The sequence below is a fragment of the Microcaecilia unicolor genome, chromosome 5 (genome assembly GCF_901765095.1).
Source record: "Microcaecilia unicolor chromosome 5, aMicUni1.1, whole genome shotgun sequence".
Lineage (NCBI taxonomy): Eukaryota > Metazoa > Chordata > Amphibia > Gymnophiona > Siphonopidae > Microcaecilia > Microcaecilia unicolor.
Genome location: NC_044035.1, coordinates 57,967,300 through 57,992,181, shown reverse-complemented (window position 1 = coordinate 57,992,181; position 24,882 = coordinate 57,967,300). Strand labels below are relative to the sequence as shown.

Genomic DNA, 24,882 nt, shown 5'->3' with positions numbered 1-24,882 from the left:
AAGGACTTATTAGCAAGGACTTTTCCCGGTTCTGGATCTGGTGCTGGTCAGTGTTGTCTTTGTGATATATTATACTGGAAGACACCAAAGTCACAAGGCTGGGAAAGGGGCTTGAGGCACCTGTTAAATGTTGCAATTGGTAGCATTCACTAATTGTTCCTTTCTTTTCATCTAGGAGATCTGGTGGTCCTGGAAGGGAATCTGGGATCCAGCTGGCTGCAAGGCAGAAGTTGCTGGGGATCAAAAGGGTTTTTCCCTACCTCATGTGTTCGGGAGTTCTGTCTGTCATCCAGGAGTCGCCAGCTTTCTCAGAACACAATCTTGGAGCTTCCCAGCTATGCCCTGGGTCAGGCCAGGGCACTGATGTGCCTCTCTGCACAACTGGAAGAAGAGTTGGATTTCAGGGAGGGGGATATTATCACTATTATCAGGGTCCCAGAACCTGGATGGTTTGAAGGAGAGTTAAAGGCCAAAAGGGGCATTTTTCCTGAAGGCTTTGTGGAACTTTTGACACCTTTGAGAGCGACAGACTGCACATTGGAACCTGAATTTTCTGATAATTATGATAATACCAGTATGACGGATGAACCTTCCTTTCTCACAGAAGGAGAGAAAGAAGAGTTAAAAAGGGAAGAACAAGACCGGGAAGAAGATCCATCAGGAACATATGGAGTTGCTCTCTACAAGTTTGAGGCCCTTGAGCCAACAGAACTTGATTTTGATATTGGAGATAGGATTCAAATTATCAGCACCTTGGAAGATGGTTGGCTGGAAGGAAAAGTGCATGGAAAAAAGGGAATATTTCCTCACAGGTTTGTGAAACTGGAGAGTTCTGTTCCAAGTATGGAGAAGACAACTGCAGAGCTACTGTTGAAGACAAGTATGAACACCCAGAAAGACCTATCTAATTCTATGAAGGACTCTTCTTTACAGACTAATGCTCCCAAGAGTCCACAAAAATGGTCACATGATCCAGTACATACTGGACAAATAAATGGCATACCTGTTTCCAGGGGTTTGAATATCTCGCAAGGACAACTGATAAGCCCAGGAACTGAACATAACTCCTTTTCCAAAGACACATCTTATTTCTTGAAAAATGAAAATGCAAAGACAATAAATGGTGTTTCACCACGACCTCGGCTACCTCCACGTCCAAAGCAAAGTAAAGAATACTGTAATTCTAAAGAAATACAGCCAGACCTAAGAACAGTGCAGTCTGCTTCTTCTGATAGTATAGAGCAGCCTGATATTCCTTCAGCAGAAGGAAAAGGCAAAAATGGTGCTAATGGTGTGCAGAAGCCAAGGCCATCCAAGCCATCACCTTCTAAAGTGAAAACTAAGGAGAGTCATTGCAGTTTGTTGGAGGAATCTGGAGATCATCAGACCAGTGAGGGGATTTTCTTCTGCCAGGACCTGGCCAATTGGGCAGAAGATCAAAGACAGAAATCAAAAGTGCGTTCTCTCAGCTTAAGTGGCTCACATGAAGGTCTAGGTACATGGCCTGGCAAAAGGACATCTGGATCAGATGAGTTAGTCCTTGATCTTGATTCCAAGCTGTCTGAGCAGCTTGTTCAGTTTGAGAAGAGTATCTCCAGTCCAAAGGCAGAACAGAACAAGAAAGTTTCAAGACATTTTTCTATCCTTGACTACAGCTCTGAAATGGATATTGTTCGAGGATCCCCTCAGTATACCACGCAGCAGAAATTACCAGAAAGGAGAAAAATTTTGAGGCCTCCACCTCCTCGACCCAACGCTAAAGGAAACACCCCTCCACATTTGTCCGATAGTGGTAGTCAAAAATCTACATCTGTTCAGAGAATGTCTTCTTTTTCAGTTCATCCTTCTAGGCCAGCTCCACTCCCTCCTCACCAAAGGAGGAGGAGCACATCTCCAAAACCTCAGCCAAAGCTGGCCTCTTCACATAGGAACTCTCCCATTCAGGGACTCTTGGATGAGGAGGCTCAGGCCACTACAGGAGAACTTTTGGCTCAGCATAAAGATGAAATGTCTCAATGGCCCTTTTTATTGTCAAGAATAGAAGAGGTGGAACGAGACCTGGAGGTTTACAGCAAGACCCGAGAGGAGCTGAACTTGATGCTTGAAGAATCACAAGATGAGGTATCAAGAGAAGAGACCCTGGAGAATTTGCAGTTCTGTGACTGTAGCATTGAAAGCCTCAACATGGAGCTTCAGCAGCTGAGAGGTAAGAGAAAACTAGTAGTAAAAGGACTTTGGTGACAAATAATAATTTTTTGGTGCTGGCCTAAAACTGTTTAATTAGTTGCTGGGAGCATGACAAGAAGTTGTTTTATTATCATGTTTACACATTGATATACTTTTTCTTTATTCTATTTGGCCGCCTTTGGGGTCTGGAGCTAATATTCAAATTATTAATAAATATTTTCTCATTTCCAAGGTACTTCAATGAAACCCGTGTATTTTGCCTAAAGTAGGATTGTGATAATGGGCACAGTCAACTGGAGTTTTGGGCCTTCAGTGAAGCCCTTGAGACAACAGGCTAGCTGAGTCCAGGTTCAGAACACAAAAGAATTGGTTTACTGCCTGCACAACCTGGAAAAGAGCAGGGTATCAGGATTTGTGTAGCATAGCCACATCTCCTGCCACCAGGCTGGGTTTCCTGCAACTGCTCTCTCTTCTGAGCTGCTGCCCTGCTGAACATTTAAACTGCATTTTTTTTTTTTTGGGGGGGGGGAGAGTGGGACAAGGAGTTGCTGGACCATAGGGATGGAGAGGAAGGGGAAAAGGGCAGGGAATTGCTGGGCCACAGAGGTGGAAGACAGGGAGAGGGATGGGGGGGAAGGACAGGAGATGCTATGCTAGAAGTATGGATGGAGAAAGAAAGAGGAGATACTGGGCTACAAGGGTGTAGGAAGGAAGTGGGAGGGGAAATGCTTGGCATGGTGGAACTATGTGGGAGAGACTATAGAGATTTTCAAGGAACTGAGTGAGAGGAATATGGTGAGTACAGAGTGTAGAAGTGTAGTAATGGGGAATGGGTGAAAGAGAAAGGGCCAGGGAAGGAGTGAGACAGGAGAGCTACAGGGTGAGAGAAGGAGATGGAAAGTTGATAAGTAAGTGAAATATAGGTGGAGAACTGAAGAGTGAGAGGGTGAAATTTGGAGTGGGCAGAGAGAAAAGGGAGAAAGGAAACATCATAGATGGATGTATTGAGGGAACGGAAGAAGATGGGAGGAAAGTGGAGAAAGGACAAATGGACAGCACCCACTGGAAAGAGAGTAGAAGACAGACAAGCAGAAAATAGAAACTGGGACCAACATGCTTGGAAAAAAATAAATTGCCTAGACAACAAAGGTAGTAAAAAAGTTTTACTTTGAATTTTATTATGTGGAATATGTTTGCTTTGGGAAATATGCATCACAGATGTTTTAGTATTTTCCTTCAGTACAAGAGGAAGCATATTTCTGTTTTTATTTCTCTTATGTTATGGCACATGCCTAGTTTGACTTCTCAGAGTTCATAGTTCCCTTATTCTGTATTTGGTGAGGGTTTGTCTGTGTTCTGCATGTGACTGAGGTGTGGTATTCTGTTTGTATGTAGTTTTGTGAAGAACTCTGTAGCAGCACCACTTGTTCTGTTTTAGCAGTAGTAGGTGTATTGGTGTTCTAGGGTGCTGTGTAGTGCTGCCCATTGTTAGGGAGTGTTCATATTGTTTGACTTATAGAAATTAGTGCTACTGTTGTATGCTAGGTTTGCTATATGTATTCTGTTAGGATTTTTTCAGGTTTTGTAATATTTCACAATGTGCCTTTGTAGTGGAGAGATTTATGTTGCTATTACTCGGATGACATGAGAATCAGAATGTATGTGTGTGTGTATGTATGTATGTATGTATGTATGTATATTGTAAACGGGACCGCTGCGCCAGTAGGGAGAGGAAGGAAGTCTCCTCCCCAGAATTAATCCAAGCCCCACAAATTGCCACCAGCAGATACTTTCAAATATTCTTTTCTTTTTATTTTTGTTTCCAAGTTACAAACAAAAGCTTCAGTCCAGCCCTGGGGTTAGGGCTGCCCCAGGCAGGGTAGTGCTGCCCCTCACCCAGCAATCCAACCAGGGTTTCCAGCTCCCACAGTTCTTACACAACAAACAGGAGCAGCTGGGGAACCAGGCTTATAACTCTTCCAATCCTCTGCCCTTCCCCCACAGCAAACAGTTCAAATCAAAACAGGCTTCTTCCTTACAACAGGTTTTAAATCAAAACTTTTAAACACATAGCTTCCATATCATCAAGCTGATCAATCCATAGACTGGTGGGTTGTGTCCATCTACCAGCAGGTGGAGATAGAGAGCAAACTTTTGCCTCCCTATATGTGGTCATGTGCTGCCGGAAACTCCCCAGTATGTTCTCTATCTCAGCAGGTGGTGGTCACACAGCAGCAACTCTGGCTAGGCCTCCAAGCCTAATTTTTAGGTTTTGTTGAGTGCCTGGGGTTGAGGGCTCTTTTGAGCAAGTGCAAACCTGGTGGTGCCAGGTCCCTCCTTTTCTCCCCCCTCCCGCTGGCTCCGTTTAAAAAAAAAAAAAAAAAAAAAATTTTAAACGTCCTTAAAGGCGTTTATTTCGACGTTTATTTAAACGTTCATTGCAGCTACTCACTGGGACACCAGTTCGTTACAGCTCGGAGCGGAGGAGGACTTTGTCTCCTCCGATGTAGATGAGGGCAGCGTGTCTGAGGTCTCCCAACGGTCCTTTGCGGATTCCTTGGAGGAGACGGATCCCCGCTCGGATGGAGCGGATGACCCCTCTGCAGCGGCTCTTTAGCTCAGAGGTTTTGCCCAACCTGTTAGTGCAGGCCATGGGCATTTTGAAGATTTCCTCTCCAGAGGACGTCTCTCCCTCAGCCCCTGTTGGCTCTGCCATTATGCTGGGGACGAAGCGCCCGCCTAGAACCTTCCACATGCATGATGCCATGCACTCCTTAATTTCGGCTCAATGGGATGTCCCGGAAGCGAGCCTTAAAGTGGCTAGGGCTATGTCCCGCCGCTATCCTTTGCCTGAAGGTGAACGTGAGGCCTTTCTGTGGCCTACCGTGGATTCTTTAATCACTGCGGTGACTAAGAAAACGGCGTTACCAGTGGAAGGTGGCACGGCCCTAAAGGACGCCCAAGACAGAGGATTGGAGGCGGCCTTAAGGTCGTCCTTTGAGGCGGCTGCTTTAAGTTTGCAGGCCTCAGTTTGCGGCTCCTATGTGGCCAGGGCGTGCCTGACTATGGTGCAGCGGGCTTCCCCCTCGGATCATTCCTTGAGGGCTGTTTGGCCGGCCCTGGAATCGGGCTTAGCCTATTTGGCAGACTTGCTGTATGATGTCTTGAGAGCCTCAGCTAAAGGCATGGCTCAGACAATCTCTGCGCGGCGGTGGCTTTGGCTGAAACATTGGTCTGCTGACCATGCCTCTAAATCCCGCCTGGCTAGATTGCCTTTTAAAGGCAAGCTGCTCTTTGGGGTCGAGCTGCACAAAATCGTGTCCGATCTCGGCACGTCTAAGGGCAAGAAGTTACCAGAGGTCAGGGCTCGGGCTAGTACTCGCCCTGGTACCTCCAGAGGACGGGCTCAGGAAGCCCGTCGGTACCGCCCGGGCAGGTCGGGCTCCTCTGCCCTCTCTTCCTTCAAGAGGAACTTCTCCCCCAAGCAGCATTCCTTTCGCAGAGACCGCCGTCCCGGAGGTGCTCCCTCCGGTCCTCCCCCAGGGTCTCGTACCCAATGACGGGGCCTTGGTCCACGCCTCAGTGCAGATTGGAGGACGGCTGTCCTCGTTGATGGGCGAGTGGACCACAATAACTTCAGACGCTTGAGTGCTGGAAGTCATCAGAGACGGCTACAAGCTAGAGTTCTGCCGACCCTTAAAAGACGGGTTTGTACTCTCTCCCTGCAAGTCTCCGGTCAAAGCTGTGGCAGTGCAGCAGACCTTGGACAATCTGTTCCACCTGGGGGCGGTCGTTCCGGTGCCAGAGAATCAGCCTGGCAAGGGACGTTACTCCTTTTTCTTTGTGATTCCAAAGAAAGGAGGTTCTGTACGGCCTATCCTCGACCTCAAGGGGTCCATTGGGCCTTGAAAGTTCGGCACTTTCGCATGGAGACCCTCCGCTCTGTTATAGCGGCAGTGAAGGCAGGAGAGTTCCTGGCATCCTTGGACTTCAAGGACGCGTACTTGCATATTCCCATCTGGCCTCCTCATCAACGCTTTTTGCGTTTTGCAGTACTGGTCGATACTTCCAGTTCAGAGCCCTCCCGTTCGGGTTGGCTACTGCTCCGCGGACCTTCTCCAAAGTAATGGTGGTCATCGCGGCCTTCCTGTGGAAGGAAGGAGTTCAAGTCCATTCTTATCTGGACGACTGGTTGATCCAAGCCCCTCTTATGCAGAGTGCGGCAAAGCTGTGAACCGGGTGGTTGCTCTTTCGAGCTCCCTGAGGTGGATCATCAACTGGGAGAAAAGCCAGCTGCGCCCGACTCAGTCCCTGGAGCATCTGGGAGTTCGATTCGACACCCAAGTGGGCAGAGTGTTCCTGCCAGACAATTGGATTGTCAAGCTTCAGGCTCAGGTGGACTAGTTCCTAGTAGCCTCTCCTATTCGGACTTGGGACTATGTGCAGCTGTTGGGCTCTATGTCGGCCACGATGGATGTAGTGCCCTGGGCCAGGGCTCATATGAGACCACTTCGACAATCTCTGCTGCTGCGCTGGACTCCGATGTCGGAGGATTATGCTGTGCGCCTTCCCTTGGACCCAGCAGTGCGCAAGGCGCTGAGCTGGTGGACGCAGACAGACAAGTTGTCTGCAGGAATGTCTCTGGTGACCCCGGAGTGGATTGTCGTCACGACGGACGCCTCTTTGTCGGGCTGGGGAGCCCTCTTCTTGGGAAGGACAGCGCAGGGGCTCTGGTCTCCTGCAGAGGCAAAGTGGTCTATCAACCTCCTGGAACTCAGAGCCATTCGGTTGGCGTTTTTGGAGTTCATCCCGGTACTGGCGTTGAAGCCAGTATGGGTCCTGTTGGACAATGCCACGGCTGTGGTCTATGTCAACCGCCAGGGAGGTACCAAGAGCGCCCCTCTAGCCAAGGCAGCCGTGAATCTATGCCAGTGGGCGGTAGCGAGCCTGGAGCAGCTGTCAGCAGCCCACATTGCCGGAGTCATGAATGTCAAGGCGGACTTTCTCAGTCGCCATACCTTGGATCCCGGAGAGTGGCAGTTATCGGCTCAGGCGTTCTTGGATATCACGAAGCGCTGGGGCCAGCCGAGCCTAGATCTATTGGCGTCATCGGCCAGTTGCCAAGTGCCGCGTTTTTTCAGCAGAGGACGGGACCCTCGATCTCTGGGAGTCGATGCTCTCCTCTAACAGTGGCCAACACAAGAGCTTCTCTATGTGTTCCCGCCCTGGCCCATGTTGGGCAGGGTGCTAGACCGATTGGCAAAGCATCCGGGCTGGATAATCCTGGTGGGGCTGCCAGTGGAGCAGGGTCTGTTACATCAGGGTCCCGTGGTGATGGAGGATCCCTCCCCCTTTGGGCTTACGGCCTGGCTATTGAGCGGCAGCGTCTGAGGAAGAAGGACTTCTCAGACAAGGTCATCGCCACTATGCTGAGAGCGAGGAAGCGCTCTACTTTTACTGCTTACGCCAGGGTTTGGCGTACCTTTGCAGCGTGGCGAAGCAGGCTCATTTTCTTCATTCACTGCTCCAATTTCTTCAGTGTTGGCATTCCTGCAAGAAGGTCTGGAGAAAGGCCTGTCGCTCAGTTCCCTTTAAGTCCAGGTAGCGGCCCTGGCTTGCTTCAGGGACCGCCTGAAGGGTGCTTCCCTGGCTTCGTAGCCAGATGTGGTGCGTTTTCTCAAGGGAGTTAAGCACCTGCGCCCTCCTCTGCACTCAATGGTGCCTGCGTGGAATTTTAACCTGGTGCTCAGAGCATTACAGAAGCCGCCTTTTGAACCCTTGTTGAGGGCATCTCTGAAAGACCTGACGTTGAAAGCAGTCTTTTTGGTGGCTATCCTTCAGCCAGAAGAGTTTCCGAGCTCCAGGCACTCTCATGTCGAGAGTCTTTTCTGCAGTTCACTGAGGCAGGAGTGACTATTTGCACAGTGCCTTCCTTCCTGCCCAAGATTGTTTCTCGCTTCCATGTGAATCAGCAGCTCTGTCTCCCTTCCTTTCGTAGGGAGGACTACCCAGAGGAGTACTCTGCTCTTAAATATCTGGATGTGAGACGAGTCATCATCAGATACTTGGAAGTGACCAATGATTTCCGGAAATCGGATCATCTGTTTGTCCTGTTGGCAGGTCCTCGTAAGGGTCTGCAGGCTGCTAAGCCTCCAGTGGCAAGATGGGTCAAGGAAGTCATTGCCGCGGCTTATGTGGCCGCGGGGAAGGTGCCGCCTATTCAGCTGAAGGCTCACTCCACTAGAGCTCAGGCGGCCTCGATGGCAGAGGCCGGGTCCGTCTCCTTGGAAGAGATATGCAAGGCGGCAACTTGGGCATCGGCCCATACATTCTCCAAGCATTACCGCTTGACTGTGGCGGCACGGGCGGAGGCCCGGTGTGGAGCTTCAGTGTTGAGTTCAGGGATTTCTATGTCCCGCCCTGGGTGAGTACTGCTTCGGTACATCCCACCAGTCTATGGATTGATCAGCTTGATGATATGGAAGGTAAAATTATGTATAATCATACCTGATAATTTTCTTTCCATTAATCATAGCTGATCAATCCATAGCCCCGCCCAGATATCTGTATGGTTTCTATTCTGGTTGCATTTCAGGTTCAAGTTTAGTCTTCAGTTACTTCAGGAAGACTTCGGGTTCAAGTTTTTTCACTTGGATTCTTCAAGAGTTGAGACGAGTTTGTGTTACAGTGAGCTGCTGCATTCCTCTCCCCTCCGTTTTACGGGGCTGGATTGAGAAATAAATTCTGCCGGCACTCCCTCCCGCTTCGTGCGGTTGTAGGGCAGTTTTGTACCCCTCCCGCTTCAGCGGTGCTAGGGTCAGTCAGCTCCTCCCGCGGTTGCGGTTGCAGGATAAGCCAGATCCCCCCGCATCGGCGGGTGTGGTGTCCCTCCCCCGCTCCACGGGGATGAGCTGGACGGATTCCCCTCCCCCACTTGTGTGGGGATGAGCTGGGTTAATTCCCCTCCCCCACTTGTGTGGGGATGAGCTGGGTTAATTCCCCTCCCCCGTTTCGGCGGTGGTGAGCTGGGCAGAGTGTCCCTTTGTGGGTGTAATTCTCTAAGTGCTGAGTCCTGCAGATGGAGCTTTGATATCGACATACTGAGGAGTTTCCGGCAGCACATGACCACATATAGGGAGGCAAAAGTTTGCTCTCTATCTCCACCTGCTGGTAGATGGACACAACCCACCAGTCTATGGATTGATCAGCTATGATTAATGGAAAGAAAATTATCAGGTATGATTATACATAATTTTACCTTTCCCCCTTTAGGTGCTACCTTCCTCAGGGCGCTCCAGCTCCCATTCCATCCTCCTTCTGCTTCTTGCTCAGCAGCCTTAACCCCCTCCTCCACCTGCTTCTCACCCCACCCTTCCCTCTACAGGTGGGAGGCATCATGTATTGATTACGGAGCCAGGGAACTGGGCTTCTTCCTTCTCCCTCCCTCTTGTGGTCAGAGTTGGTATGTACCCATCTTGTCTATCCCTGGGCTCCCTTTGCTGGGACGGCCAATGCATTCTGGGATTCGTAGTTCAGGATTTTGTTGTTTCATTTTGTACCTCTGGGCTGTAGCCTTGTCACAATATATATATATATATATATATATATATATATATATATTGGTATGATAACTTTCCATGGAGAAAAGTGCTAGTTATGATCTGCACCTGTTAGGGTTTTTGTGGCTGCAGGGCATGTTTATGTTTAATTCACAAGAACTGTCGTACCATATCAGATCAAAGGTCTGTGAGGGTCATTATTACTTTTACTTTTTTAAATTTTAAAATCTATACAGCAAAATCAATTGACTTATCTTGAGTGTTGTTCTTGTGTCCCGACATGGGCCATGTTTTGCTGTCGCTTTCTCAAGGCCTGTTAAAATGGAAGAAATTGTTTGGTTGGGTGCCTTGAGAAAACATGATCCGTGTTGGGACCCAAGAACAATACTCAAGATAAGTCAATTGATTTTGCTGTATAGATTTTAAGATTAAAAAAAGTAAAAGAAAAAAGTAATAATTTGAAGAAAATCAGTATTACAGTTTAACAGTATGCAGTGATTAATAATAAAAGGACAAAGAGAGACCTTTGAGGTTAGTGTTAGTCCTACAGGTGTTATAAATATGAGCACACTAAAAATAAGATATAATTATTGACATTGCTTATAATCTAAATAACTGGAGAAATATAGATACGCTTTGCTTTTGTACATTTCCTTTATAGTAGAAAATCAATAATCGGTTGAGACCCATTAATATCTTTAGTTTTACTGTGTTTTTTAATAAGATTTTTTTATGTTATATTGTTGGATTTTGTGTAACCCATTATTTCTTTTTAATCTGTAATGGTCTTTGAACCATTTTATTTTTCTCTATGTAAAATTTGCCAATCAAATGATAATTTAATGCTGTAAGTAGGCACAAATAGGCAGACTGGATGAACCGAATAGTGCTTATCTGCTAACATCTTTTGTTGTAAGAATTACTCTCTTACAATGCTTCTCTTTGTTGTGTGGGTGACTTTTTCCACATTGCTCCTCTCTCATTTCATGCCTGCACACTGGGCACTCCCTTTACTGACCAGACAGGGCATTCCCATGGCTACCTCCTTTCTGGCAGCATTTCAGATATGAGGCATTTCTTTGTGTGGCTGGGCAGAGAATGCAGGATTTAACTCAGAACTTCACTTAATCAGAGCTCCATGGAAACAGCAGATAAGGGATCTTGGAGAGTCAAGGTGCTGTAGATCAGGAGGCACAGGCATGAGGGTGGTACAGAGTAGCCTGCCCTAACAGCAAACATTTATCCTGTTACTCATATTGACCATCACTCTCTTTCCATCGGTACATTATTTCACTGGATAGCAGCCAAGAGGGAGCATCAGAAAAAGTTGTTTAATTTCAATTTCTTTACAGTCTGGTGGGCCGATGCTCAGAACCTATCGCCGGCGCTAGGGCTGATTAGCACTGGATTAGCGCCAGCATTAATCTGCGCAGAGTGTTCAGAGGGCTGTTAATGAGGTCATTTCCTATTCCCTCCCCAATGCTTAGAGAACAGCGCACAAAACAAAGCCGCCTTTACCACTGGAAACCTAGCGTTAGCTTGGAGCTGGCATTAGGTTATGTGAAGAGAGGATTTCCCATGATTTTCTTCTTAAAATTCTGGTTTCATTGAATTTGGAAATGGAAGGAACCCCCTGGAAGCCTCTAAGTGCTGGAAGTGTGTGAAACACATGTGCGCGAGTCCCAAGCAAAACTGAAAATGACGGCACTCATTGGTGCCTGTTTTCTGCACTTAAGCCTTCGAGAAAAAAAAAACAACATCAACTTTGAAAGACTTATATTTAAAGGTGCAAAGGAACGGCACCAGTGTAAGTTTTACTTCCAGGTTTGCCTGCCACAAGTCGCTCTTACCACAAAACTTGTGTGTGCATGTGTCAGGCACATTCCTCCCTTTTACTTTTGGGGGTCTCTCAGTGTGCATATTATTTGCTTGCAATTAGTGTTGAGCATCAATGAACTATTGTTCTGCGCTGTTCCTGTGCTATTCTTGGGTGCTGTTTGCTATAGCAGTGTTTCCCAAGTCCAGTCCTGGAGTAACTCTTGCCAGTCAGGTTTTCTAGATATCCACAATGAATATGCATGAACTTGATTTACATGCACTGCCTCCATTATATGCAAATCTCTTTCATGCATATTCATTTTTGATATCCTGAGAACCTGACTGGCAAGGGGTACGCCAGGACTGGACTTGGGAAACACTGCGCTATAGCATCGAAGTTCTGAGCATCAGCCCTTAGGTGACTATCAGGCTTATTTTCGAAAGTGATCGCAGGCCATTTCCCGATATAAATCGGGAGATGGCTGGCGATCTCTCAAAAGCGGCGAAATTGGTATAATAGAAAGCGGCTTTTTTGACAGCATCGCCGCTTTCCCGTCGCCTCGCCAGCGAAAGTTCAAGGGGGTGTGTCAGTGGCATAGCGAAGGCGGGACATGGGCGGGCATGGGCGTGGCTACCAGATGGCCAGCTTTCACGGATAATGGAAAAAAAAAGCGGCGTTAAGCAGTATTTTGACGGCTTTACTTGGACCTTTTATTTTCACGACCAAGCCTCAAAATGGTGCCCCAACTGACCAGATAACCACCGGAGGGAATGGGGGATGACCTCCCCGTACTCCCCCAGTGGTCACCAACTCCCTCCCACACTAAAAAAAATACAAATCAAAACCTTTTTTTACCAGCCTGTATTCCAGCCTCAAATGTCATACCCAGCTCCCTGACAGCAGTATGCAAGTCCCTAGAGCATTTTTTAATGGGTGCAGTGCACTTCAGACAGGCAGACCCAAGTCCATCCCCCCCCCCTACCTGTTACACTTGTGGTAGTAAATGTTAAGCCCTCCAACCCCCCCCCCCCCCAACCCACTCTACCCACATGTAGGTGCCCCCCTTCACCCATAAGGGCTATGGTAATGGTGTAGATTTGTGGGGAGTGGGTTTTGGGGGGGATTTGGGGGGCTCAGCACCCAAGGTAAGGGAGCTATGCCCCTGGGAGCTTTTTTTGTATTTTTAAAAATTTTTTAGAAATGCCCCCTAGGGTGCCCGGTTGGTGTCCTGGCATGAGAGGGGGGACCAGTGCACTACAAATGCTGGCTCCTCCCATGACCAAATGCCTTGGATTTCGCCGGGTTTTGAAATGGCCAGCATTTTTTTCCATTATCGCTGAAAAACAAAACCAGCGATCTGAAACCCGGCGAACTCTGGCATTTGGCTGGGCTAAACCGTATTATCGAAAAAAGATGGCCGGCCATCTTTTTCGATAATACGGTTCCGGCCAGCTGTTGCGCCGCCGCCAAAATACATCGTCGGTGATCTATTTCGCCGGCGACGTTCGATTATGCCCCTCTATGGTGCCCAGCGTCTGTGCGCACCCAACGCACACCAAAATGGAGTTATCACCCGGCTACCGCGTGAGACTTTACTGCTAGGTCATTGGCTAGCGGTAAGGTCTCAGACCCAAAATGGACGTGCGTCAATGTTCATTTTGCTGCACGTCCATTTTTGGCAAAAATTTTAAAAGGCATTTTTTTACAGATGCGCTGAAAAATGATTCTGTGCACACCCAAAACACGCGTCTACACTACCGCAGGCCATTTTTTTAGTGTGTCTTTGTAAAAGGACTCCTGTGTGTTCCAGTTTAAGACTCCTTTACCAACTTTGCTTGTCATTTCCTTTTATTTTCTGCATATTGAGCTACTGATTAATTTCACAATAGTTTCAGGCTATGTAAATATTTATATTTTTTCAATCGAAGGTTTTTGTTTCACTAAAATAAAAGAAGTATGCAATGAAAATAAAGAAATGACAACTTAAAGAACCATAAGATATATGACTTAAAGTGGAAACACAAAAAAGGAAAACATTTACCCACTAAATAAAAACCACTGTACTGTCAAACTAGAAGAAATATGCTGTGCAAATATTTAAAGGAATAACAATCCTATGATTACGCTCTTGTTTTCCTCATCCTACTATCTTTCCCATGTACACACATGAGACAAATATTTAGTACATATACAGGCTCCAATCTAAGAGGGAGTAAATGAAATAATAAGTGGTTAAAGCAAACAGCATCACATGTGTGTGTGTGTTTTTGACCAGGAGGGTTGTTTTAATTGGTTTGGAAAGAATAATAAAATGAAACTAAGTATGATAAAATGTCAAGCCATTTTATGTCACTGTCAACAGATTTAAAGGATGGATTTTACAGTTTAACCATAGAGTGCCACTGTTTCATAGCAACAGGCATGATTGGCAGTACACGTGGAGAGACATAATCGAACGGGGCGGCCCCCGCAAAGGGGCAGGGAAACCCGTATTATCGAAACAAGATGGGTGTCCATCTTTTGTTTCAATAATACGGTCGGGGACGCCCAAATCTCAACATTTAGGTCGACCTTAGAGATGGTCGACCTAAATGTTGAGATAGTCGACCTTAGAGATGGTCGTCCCCGGTTTTCGGCCATAATGGAAACCGAGGACGCCCATCTCAAAAACGACCAAATCCAAGCCCTTTGGTCGTGGGAGGAGCCAGAAGTCATAGTGCACTGGTCCCTCTGACATGCCAGGACACCAACCGGGCACCCTAGAGGGCACTGCAGTGGACTTCACAAATTGCTCCCAGGTGCATAGCTCCCTTACTTTGGGTGCTGAGCCCCCCAACCCCCCCCAAAACCCACTCCCCACAACTGTACACCACTACCATAGCCCTAAGGGGTGAAGGGGGGCACCTACATGTGGGTACAGTGGGTTTTGGGTGGGTTTTGGAGGGCTCACATTTACCACGAGAAGTGTAACAGGTAGGGGGGATGGGCCTGGGTCCGCCTGGCTGAAGTGCACTACACCCACTAAAACTGCTCCAGGGACCTGCACACTGCTGTCAAGGAGCTGGGTATGACATTTGAGGCTGGTATAAGGCTGGCAAAAAATATTTTTAAAGCTTTTTTTTTTTTAGTGTGGGAGGGGGTTGGTGACCACTGGGGGAGTAAGGGGAGGTCATCCCCGATTCCCTCCAGTGGTCATCTGGTCAGTTCGGGCACCTTTTCACGGCTTGGTCGCAAGAAAAAATGGACCAAGTAAAGTCGGCCAAGTGCTCGTCAGGGATGCCCTTCTTTTTTCCATTATCGTCCGATGATGCCCATCTCTTAATCACGCCCCAGTCCTGACTTCGCTACGTTGCCAACACGACCCGTGAACGTAGGTCGTCCCTGCGACGGGAAGCAGTTGAGGTGCCCCAAATCAGGTTTCGATTATGCCGATTTGGGCGACTGAGAGAAGGACACCCATCTCCCGATTTGTGTGGGAAGATGGGCGCCCTTCTCTTTCGAAAATAAGCTTGATAACAACCATTGAGAAAGCCATATAGTTCAGTCACTAGGTTTCACAGCAGAATTTACAGCAAAGTAAATGAAATATGCATCTGAAGTACTAAGAAGCAGCCCATCAGGGCTAAGGATGTGACAGCATTGGAGGAGAAGGATATGTGGTGGCAAGCATATAGAGCATGCCTCATGAAATTATTTTCTAATACTTGTGTGTTTGGTGTGTGTACTTCTGTGGGGCCCTTCTATTAAAACGCAGTAGAATTTTGCAGTTACCACATGGTAATTGTCAGATTCACCACAACTACAAGCCTCTGCATTAACTGGAGTGGAGGAGTAGCCTAGTGGTTAGTGCTGCGAACTTCAATCCTGGGAAACTGGGTTCGATTCCCACTGCAGCTCCTTGTGGCTCTGAGCAAGCCACCTAACCCTCTAGTGCCTCAGGTACAAAATAAGTACCTTTATATAATATGTAAAACACTTTGAATATCCCCCCCCCCCCCACACACACACTCATTCATTAACTGTACTGTTGAGGTGGTGGTAAATATTCTGTTATCTGTCACACTAACAATTATCCTGAAGTAGTATCAGGGGCGTAGCCAGACAGCAGATTTTGGGTGGGCCTAGGCAAGAAGTGGGTGAGCACCAAGTGTTCTCCCTCCCCCACACACACTAAAAAAATTATCTCAGCTGGCAGGAAAATGCTTCCCTCCACCTTAGCAATCTGCAGCAGACATGCACTGAAAACGGAGCATGTGCAGGTGCCAGTATTGTGGAGAGCAGCGTTTTTGTTACCATCGGGGAAGTCTTCAGCTTGCAGAGCTTGGGATCCCCAACAGCTACCGCTAAACATGTGCTACTGTTGGGTGGGCCTGAGCCCTAACTAGATGGGCCTCGGCCCACCCAGGCCCACCTGTGGCTACGCCACTGAGTAGCATACCACGTGACCCTTTCCCTGCTTTGTAAGTTAATGTAGGAATTAGTACATGCTAAGTATCAAGTCACTACATTAACTATTATTGCCTGCTAATTCCTGTGTTAATTGATTAATTCAGCTTAGTAAACGGGGTGCCTGTGTATATCTGTGATGAGAGTAGAGAAGGAAGAAGCAGTTTGAAAGAAGCAATTGCCTAACTGCTACGTCTGTGTCAAAGATTTTATGCTGCAGAAGTTGTGACTGCTTCTGCTGTAGCCGTGCATTGAGCCTTTGGGGAGCTTATTTTTCTGGAACCCCATAGTTTGACTTTTCACAGGTTTCCCTTTCACTCCAAATTTGGTCCTGTTCATTAACTTTTTGGAGAGTCAGACATTTTTGACCCCTCATGTGTAATTTCTTTCCACTATCCATTGGTTATCAAGGGCCCTATTTACGAGTCCGACCAAATTTCGGTTTCAGCACTGAAACTGGCCCCAAACCTGGGCTTGGTCATTTTTCAGTTTTGGATGAAAATACCAGTGCATTTTCGACTGAAACCAAACCCCGACCCCGTGACCACTCTCTGCTGGCACCACCAGAGAGCGCCAGCCAGCCACTCCCCCAACCCCCCAACCTCCTACCACCTGAAGGCCTTTCCCAGGCCTACTTTTAAATGCTGTGGTGGTCTAGTGGGCTCTTCTGAGCAGGAGCAATCCCCAGTCGCTCCAGCCCCTGCCAGCAGCCATTTTGAGACTGGAACCGGTATGGGCATGAGCGACTGGGCATTGCTCCTTCCCGTGCTGGTTCTAATCTCAAAATGGCTGCCGGGACCACTCGTGGCAGTCTTGGCAGCCATTTTTTAAATCTTTATTTATAAGTTTTCAGAATAATACAAAAGTAATAAATATGTTTACAAGAAGTGAACAAGCATCATATAGTACAACCAATAAATCGCTAAACATTTTCAAAAACTAAAGTAAAAACAATAAACCAAAAACATTTTGACTGAGGAACCAGCGGGGGCAGTAGCAACTGGGCGGGGAACACTGCTGCCCAGAAGATGGTACTACACCACAAGGGAATTTAAAGGTAGGCTTGAGGAAGGCCTTTTGGTGACGAGAGGGTGGGGAGGGGGGTTGGCCTTGGCCTGGTGAGACTTGTGCTTTCTGCTGGGGTGGGGGGGTCACCATTTTGGACTTTGGTTTCGGCTAAAACTGAGTGGCAAATTTTGGTTGCTGATTAATTTTCAGTCGCCCTCTACTATTTCTATGCATTTGTTTCCCAAGATCCAAATGGGAGAAAACCTTTAGTAAATACTACATGGTAAATACGTTAAACAAATGAAGAACGATGAACTGATTAGCCATTCCAACAGTATTACTAAGCTATGGTAAAAACAACACATGATATGCAGTCAAAAAGATCAAATGTGTTTTTCTGCTTGCCTCCTAGAGGGTGCCAGTAGCTTAGGAAACTCAACAAGTAACAGAGACCTCAATCAAACGCTCAAGTTTTCTCTCAACATGGAGGCATCTGGGGATAAAGATGTAGCTAGAGAGAGGGGGGGGGGGGCTAGAGATGAGGAGAGCCTCTGGCATCAATGACCTTCTGGACTGAGAAAGAGGAAGGTAAAGGGTCTGAAACACAGGAGAAAAAGATACTGCAGGACAGCTCTACTCGGCTAGAACTTTGCCTGTACGTTTGTAAGGAGATGTGTTGACTTGGAAATTCTTGTTCATTAAGATGGTTTTGAGATTCTGAGGTTCTCTTCTTTCTGCACAATTTTTAGCCACTGTTGTATCCAGGGGCGTATCTGGACTCGGGCGGTAGGGGGGGCCAGAGCCAGAGGGAGGGGGCACATTTTAGCCCCCCCCCCCCCCGCCACCAATGACACCCTCCCCCGCTGCTGTCACTTACCTTTGCTGGCAGGGGACCCCAACCCCCCGCCAGCCGAGGTCCTCTCTTCCATGCAGGCTGCGCCGCTGCAAGTTGCAACGCTTCCTGTTCTTCTGAGTCTGACATCCTGCACGTACAACGCGCAGGACTCAGACTGAATTCCAAATTCTGAGTCTGACGTTCTGCACGTTGTACGTGCAGGACGTCAGACTCAGAAGAACAGGAAGCGTTGCAACTTTCATCCTGCATGGAAGAAAGGACTTCGGCTGGCGGGGGCTTGGGGTCCCCCGCCAGCAAAGATCAGCGACGGGTTGGTGGCGGGCGGGAGGGAGGGGGAGGTGGAGAGGGTCTGTGGTAGGGGGGTCCAGGGCGAAATCTGCGGGGGCCCAGGCCCCTGTGGCCCCACGCAGATACGCCCCTGGTTGTATCAGCTAATGTGGCTGGTTCTGAGACTTAGACTTACAGGCTCATTTTCAAGAGATAGATGTTCAAAAAGTGACAAGTCAGCATTTGGACGTTTATCTCACAAAAACGTCCAAATCGGTATTATCAAAATCTCTTTTTGGACGTCTTTCTCTGAAGTCCGTCAGAAGGATGTCCAAATCTCAAGGGGGCATGCCAGGGGCGTGTTCAAGGCAGGACTTGGGCGTTCCTAAGACATGGACATCTTTCAGCAATAATGGAGCTAGATCTGTTTTTATTACAAATAGCTGCAGTGGGAATTGAACCCACTTCCCCAGGATCAAAGTCTGCTGGACTAACCACTAGGTTACTCCTCTACTCCACACAAGAGGTGCCCCAAATGACCAGATGACCACTGGAGGGACTCGAGGATCACCTCCCCTTACTCCCCCAAATCACAAAACATTTTTCCAAACAGCACTTTCAAAAGGAAAAGAGATTTTTTTTTTTGTAGAAAAACGTCGAAATTCAAACTTAGATGTCATATCCAAAAATGCCTTTTCTGTGTTTGACTTGCCCAAAGTCTAAAGGAGCAGCAGTGGGAATTGAACCCGTGTTGCCAGGATCAAAGCCCGCTTCACTAACCATTAAGCCACTCCTCCTCTGTTTTGGGCATCTTGCATTTGGATTTTTTTTTGTTTGAAAATGGACTTAAAAAAAAGGACATCCAAATCACAGGACGTCCTTGGTATTTTGGAAACGAAAGATGGATGTCCATCTTTTTTCGAAAATGACCTTCTCCTCGCCTCTGAATTTGGATGTCTTTGTAAAACATCCACATTCCAACAGACGTTTCTTTTGAAAATACCCCTCTTAATGCCTTTGGAAAGAGCATACTCATCTGCAGGAGCTCTGGTAAGAACATAAGAATAGCCATACTGGGTCAGACCAATGGTCCATCTAGCCTGCCCAGTATTCTGCTTCCAGCAGTGGCCAGTTTAGGTCACAAGTGCCTGGCAGATACCCAAATAGTAGTAAGATTCATGCTGCTGATCCCAGGGATAAGCAGTGGCTTTCCCCAGGTCTATCTCAATAGCAGACTATGAACTTTACCTCCAGGAACCTGTCCAAACCTTTTTTAAACCCAGATATGCTAAACACCGATACTACATCCTCTGGCAACGAGTTCCAAAGCTTAACTATTCGTTGAGTGAAAAAATATTTCCTCTTGTTTGTTTTAAAAGTAGTATCATTAAACTATGCAGCCTCTCAGTCCACATGTAGACCCTTGATGGGCAATCTGAAATGATTTCAGTAGAATAAACTTCACAATCACAATGCCACAAACATGCAGGTATAAATAGAGATTAAAGTCTAGAAGGAAAAGCCTCAGAATTGGCACTTTAACCTGTGCTCACAAAGCGTCAAATCATCGGCAAAAACCTTCCTTGTTATAACAAAAGGGAAAGGAAAGAGGATGGGGATGGGATTTGATATACCGCCTTTCTGTGGTTACAATCCAAGCGTTTTACATATTATATACAGGTACTTATTTTGTACCTGGGACAGTGGAGGGTTAAGTGACTTGCCCAGAGTCACAAGAAGCTAAACAAATCAGTTATTGTGAAAAATACTTCTCAAAATTCAAACTTAACTTCTGAATGCAGTGTATACAGAACTATGGCCAGTATTTCACATTTACTGTACTGCTTCATCAGGGACACTCAGGACCAAAAAGGTTTCTGTGCAACATATCACACTGAATACTGAATGTGGCCGTCTCCTGGGCTCTGGTCCCAGGATCTCTCCCATCTGTTCCTCTGCTGCACTTAGGCATACGGAAGTGATGACATTTCTCTGCTCCTGCCAAAGTGTTGGTTAGCATGGGACACTTTCTTCTTCATCTGGCTCTTACAATCCAGAATCTCTTTCTTGACATTGGCTGTCATCCACCTGATGACTTCCAGGTTTGAGATGCTGCTGGCAATCTCCTTCCACACAGCAAAAAATAACTTTTTCATCATCTTCTCATTCTTCTTGTGAAAAAAAAATAGTCCATTTTCTGAACGTGGTTATATTTCAAGTGACCAAGATTTGACTCCTGCCGGCTCGTGAGGCTGCCTTCTCCTCCCTGATGCCTCACTTTTCCTCCTCTCTTGCCCATTCATTCTACCCATGATTATTCCCACTCACTTGACAAATCCATTCCTACCACTTAGCCACCAACGCACATTCTGATAACACAGAAACAAGAACCGGTACCCAGATTGAGACTTACTGGTACTGGTCACTCCCGTTTTTACTCCCTCAATCTCTGAAGGCATAAAGTTGATCACATGAATAGTTAAGAAGGGGGTGGGGGATATTCAGATACACTTATCCGGTTAGTAAGTGCTGGCCAGTGAAATATTTAGCAATGCTTACTGGAAAGTGCCATAGAATATTTCTTCTGACTTCTTTTGCACTGTCTGGATGGAGCTTGGCCAGAGCCAGAGGTTTTCTGGTAAGTGGCAGTATTCAGACTGCCAAACAGATAAAGCTGAGACAGCCTTTTTGCCCTGGTTAGCTATCTAGTCAGCAGTCCAATATCTCTGCTAACCAGATAGCACTGCTGGTCAGTGCTGATGCCCAGATATTCAACATACAATCATATTTTTGAAACGGCTGCAAACTTTTGCAGAAGAGAGCAGTCAGGTTGATCTAAGGTGTAGGAAGATTGTAACCCACACATGAAATATGTGCATTATATATATATTAGTAAAAGAGGCCCTTTTCTGAGCAAATGAAACGGGCGCTAGCAAGGTTTTCGTCGCCAACACCCCCCCCCCCTCCCTGGCCAACCCCTTCGTTGTTCTGCCGTTGCTCCGCCCCCAACGTCATGACATTTGACGCGAGGGTGGGGCCCGGAGCGATTTCCCGCCTCCCTGCCTCCCTCCCTGCCAACCCCTTCGTTGTTCTGCCATTGCTCCGCCCTTGAGGGCGGTGCCCGGAGCGATTTTGGTGGCTTCACCACCATGAACCTTCGAACCTTTTTGAAGGAAGTCAGGGCTTGGCTTCACTGACGTCAGTGTCCTCAGAACGTTGAGGGTGAGTTTTATTATAGCAGATATATATATATATGAAGAAAATCTATTTTTATTGATCTTTATCAGTAGTTCCTGGCTGTTCTAAGGTTAAAAATCAGATGTTTCTCCTTAGCTTCTAGAGACTGTTTTGCTCTGTAAGATGAAAACAAAAAAGGGTTGAATTAGCACAAATTTGATAACTTGTGAGCAATAGTGTTAACCATCACGGCTTCCGTCTGCTTGTGTAAGATGGAAAATCCTCATTTTCCAGAAGTAAGAACTCCACATCCCAACATGGTGCCAAATGCTAAACCTTCTTTTGCTTTTCTTTGCATTGCTTTGCTTGGTGTTTGTGGAATTTCACTAGCACAACTGAAGATATTTTAGCTATGGAAGGTAGGATGTTTTTCTGATGTGTGCCTCATTATTTGTGCATTGCTTTTCGATTGGCATCCATTCTCACTGTGGTTTCCTCACTGCCCCCATCCTGTCCCAGCAGATCCTCTCCCCCTTCCTTAGTCTTGGCCCTTCTTTTGCCCATCTCCATAGAGATTCTCCACCTTGTTCTTTGTTTCTATGCTGCTTGTGTTTCTGTGAACCCTTCTTTTACTCTCCCTTTCAAGTCTGTCTCTTTTCTCTCCTTCCTTGTCTCTTGTCTGTTTCTCATAGTGTGTTTTGGCCCTGGAATCTCCCTCATGTGCCAAGAGGAATCTAAAAGGATCCACAGAATGCTCCAGTGTAAGTCTTCGTCATTGCAGGTTACTTCATCCATATGCCATCCCTGTATGCAGCAGGTATTGTGAGCCAGCTTTAAAATCTGAGATATCTGTACATGTGAAGAGTAGGGAGTAGAGAGGGGCCAGCACTTCCCTGAGAACAAAGAATATTTACAGAAACCTAAACCTCCCCTGGCTAGGGAAATGTGAGCTCCTGCAGGAATGTGGCATTTAGGGACTGCAGGTGCCTGGAGTGAAAGGAGAGTTGGTTATCAGAACTCTACAGTCTGATCAGTTGGTTTCAGCATTATGTATTTTTCCTAATTGGGAGTTCTTGTTATTTAAAACCTATTTAAGTCATTCATTCTAGGCTAATCACGTTAATACTTACTTGCAAACTACATTTTACTTTTCTGGATAAAACTTAGCAGTGTGACATGGATGATTAGAATGGTTGTGAATTTGATTTCTGTGCACTCCTTGTGGTTTAAATACAAAGAGCGTAGGATATGTCTTGTGGGGTGCTTTTTAAAGACATTTAATTTGCTGACCTATGATTGCTCAGTGATGAGTGCAGTGAGGAAACCTGGGCTGGATTTCCCGTTTAGCATAGCAGGCTTCAGCCTAGGGGATGTACGCTCTGCGCAGGATACTGTTTACCTGCACCCCTCCTCTTCCCACCAGCAGGAGAGAGCAGCCCTTCTCATCTGTGTCTTCTGCCATCTGAAGTTGGAACATGCAGGGCCCCTTAGTCTGGCAGTGTGTTCATACTTCAGATTGAGGCCAGCAGAGGAAGGTTAAAAACAATGGAAGAGGAGGTGGGGATGGATCTTGTCCAGTGGGGGTGAGAGAGGGTAGGGATTCACAAAAGGTTAGGATAATGATCTTTCTGTGGTGGTAGTGGAGGGGGGGGGGAGCATCAGCAGGTAATTTAGATTTAATTGTAGCCTTGACTGATGCTACTGATCCAAGAAAACTTGATTGATTGAGCCAGAAAATGTTATTGACATGAGAATTTGTACTTCTTGGCAAAAAAGCACCAATTTGAAGCCCACTCTATAAAGGAAAGTAGGCACTTAATTTCCTTTGTAGAAAGCTAATGATAAGACTTGTCTGACTGCGTGGTCCATGTTATGATAAAACATCACAACTAGACTACTATAATGCCCTGTACACTGATCAAACCAAAAAGAATTTGCATCAGCTCCAAATAATTCAGAATGCTGCAGCACGACTGATAGAAGGTCACAAGTGGTGTGACCACATCACACCCTTCCTGCAAAAACTACACTGGCTATTAGTACCTTACAAGGCTAAATTTAAAACACTATCAGGCTCATTTTCGAAAGAGAAGGATGCCCATCTTTCGACACAAATCAGAAGATGGGCGTCCTTCTCACAGTGTCACCAAAACTAGTATAATCGAAAGCCGATTTTGGGCGTCACCAACTGCTTTCCGTCACAGGGACGACCAAAGTTCATGGGGCGTGCCGGAGGCGTAGCGAAGGCGGGACTTGGGCGTGCCTAACACATGGACGTCCTCGACCCATAATGGGTTTTTTTTTACAACCAAGGCACAAAAAGGTGCCTGAACCGACCAGATGACCACCGGAGGGAATCAGGGATGACCTCTCCTTACTCCCCCAGTGGTCACCAACCCCCTCCCACCCTCAAAAAATATCTTTAAAAATATTTTTTTGCCAGCCTCAAATGTCATACTCAGGTCCATCACAGCAGTATGCAGGTCCCTGGAGCAGTTTTAGTGGGTGCAGTGCACTTCAGGCAGGGGGACCCAGGCCCATCCCCCCCTACTGTTACACTTGTGGTAGTAAATGTGAGCCCTCCAAAACCCACCAGAAACCCACTGTACCCACATCTAGGTGCCCCCCTTCACCCGTAAGGGCTATGGTAGTGGGTTTTGGGGGGGATTTGGGGGGTTCAGCACACAAGGTAAGGGAGCTATGTACCTGGGAGCACTTTCTGAAGTCCACTGCAGCATAGGAGCCAACTTTTCAAAATTATTGGGGGTGCTAAGCCCAATGGAAATAACCCCTCCCTGGACACATACAAGGAATTTTCTCAATACTGGGGGTGCTCAAGCACCCACAGCACCCACAGAGTCGGCTCCAATGCACTGCAGTGCCCCTAGGGTGCCTGGTTGGTGTCCTGGCATGTCAGGGGGACCAGTGCACTATGAATGCTGGCTCCTTCCACGACCAAAGGGCTTGCATTTGGTGGTTTCTGAGATGGGTGTCCTTGGTTTCCATTATCACCGAAAATCAGAAACGACCAAGTCTAGGGACGACCATCTCTAAGGACGACCTAAATTTCCAGATTTGGGCGTCCCTGACTGTATTATCGAAATGAAAGATGGACATCCACCTTGATTCGATAATATGGGCTTCCCCGCCCCTCCATCGGGACATTTTGCGAGGACATCCTTTCGATTATGCCCCTCCATGTTTGATTTTCAAGGTCCTCAGACAAAATGGGCCAGAGTAGAATAAATTAGCCCTTTACACACCGTTGAGACCTCTAAGGTCCTGTCAAGGAGCATGACTATCTGTACCTTCATCAAAAGAAATTGTATGATGTGATACCTGCAAGCGAGCCTTCTCAGGAGTAGCCCCCATGCTTTGGAATTTACTCCCAGAGGGGCTACGTATAACCCAAGACTACCTCTACTTCAGGAAGCAGGTAAAAGCCTGACTCTTCTCCCAAACCTTTAATACATAGGGTGACTGACTATACACCATTTTGCACCTGATCTAGCTTGCTACACACACTGTAACTTAAACTAATTCCTTATATCTTGTTTAACTGT

The 24,882-nt window shown here is 46.9% G+C and overlaps 2 protein-coding genes across 4 annotated transcripts in view; one reads left to right on the top strand and one right to left on the bottom strand.

Moving 5' to 3' along the window:
- Window positions 1-24,882, bottom strand: part of ALDH18A1 (aldehyde dehydrogenase 18 family member A1) — a 948,333-nt gene that overhangs the window by 619,708 nt on the left and 303,743 nt on the right. The gene's annotated exons all lie outside the window — the stretch shown is intronic.
- The window catches only part of DNMBP (dynamin binding protein), a 226,898-nt gene that overhangs the window by 121,480 nt on the left and 80,536 nt on the right, over window positions 1-24,882 (top strand). For 2 of the 3 annotated variants that reach the window (XM_030202924.1, XM_030202923.1), the window contains one exon: window positions 176-2,206. In XM_030202924.1, coding sequence (XP_030058784.1) covers window positions 176-2,206 — 2,031 coding nt within the window. Of the gene's footprint in view, window positions 1-175; window positions 2,207-22,039; window positions 22,081-24,882 lie in introns of those variants that run through there. The other variant, XM_030202929.1, reaches the window with a different exon arrangement.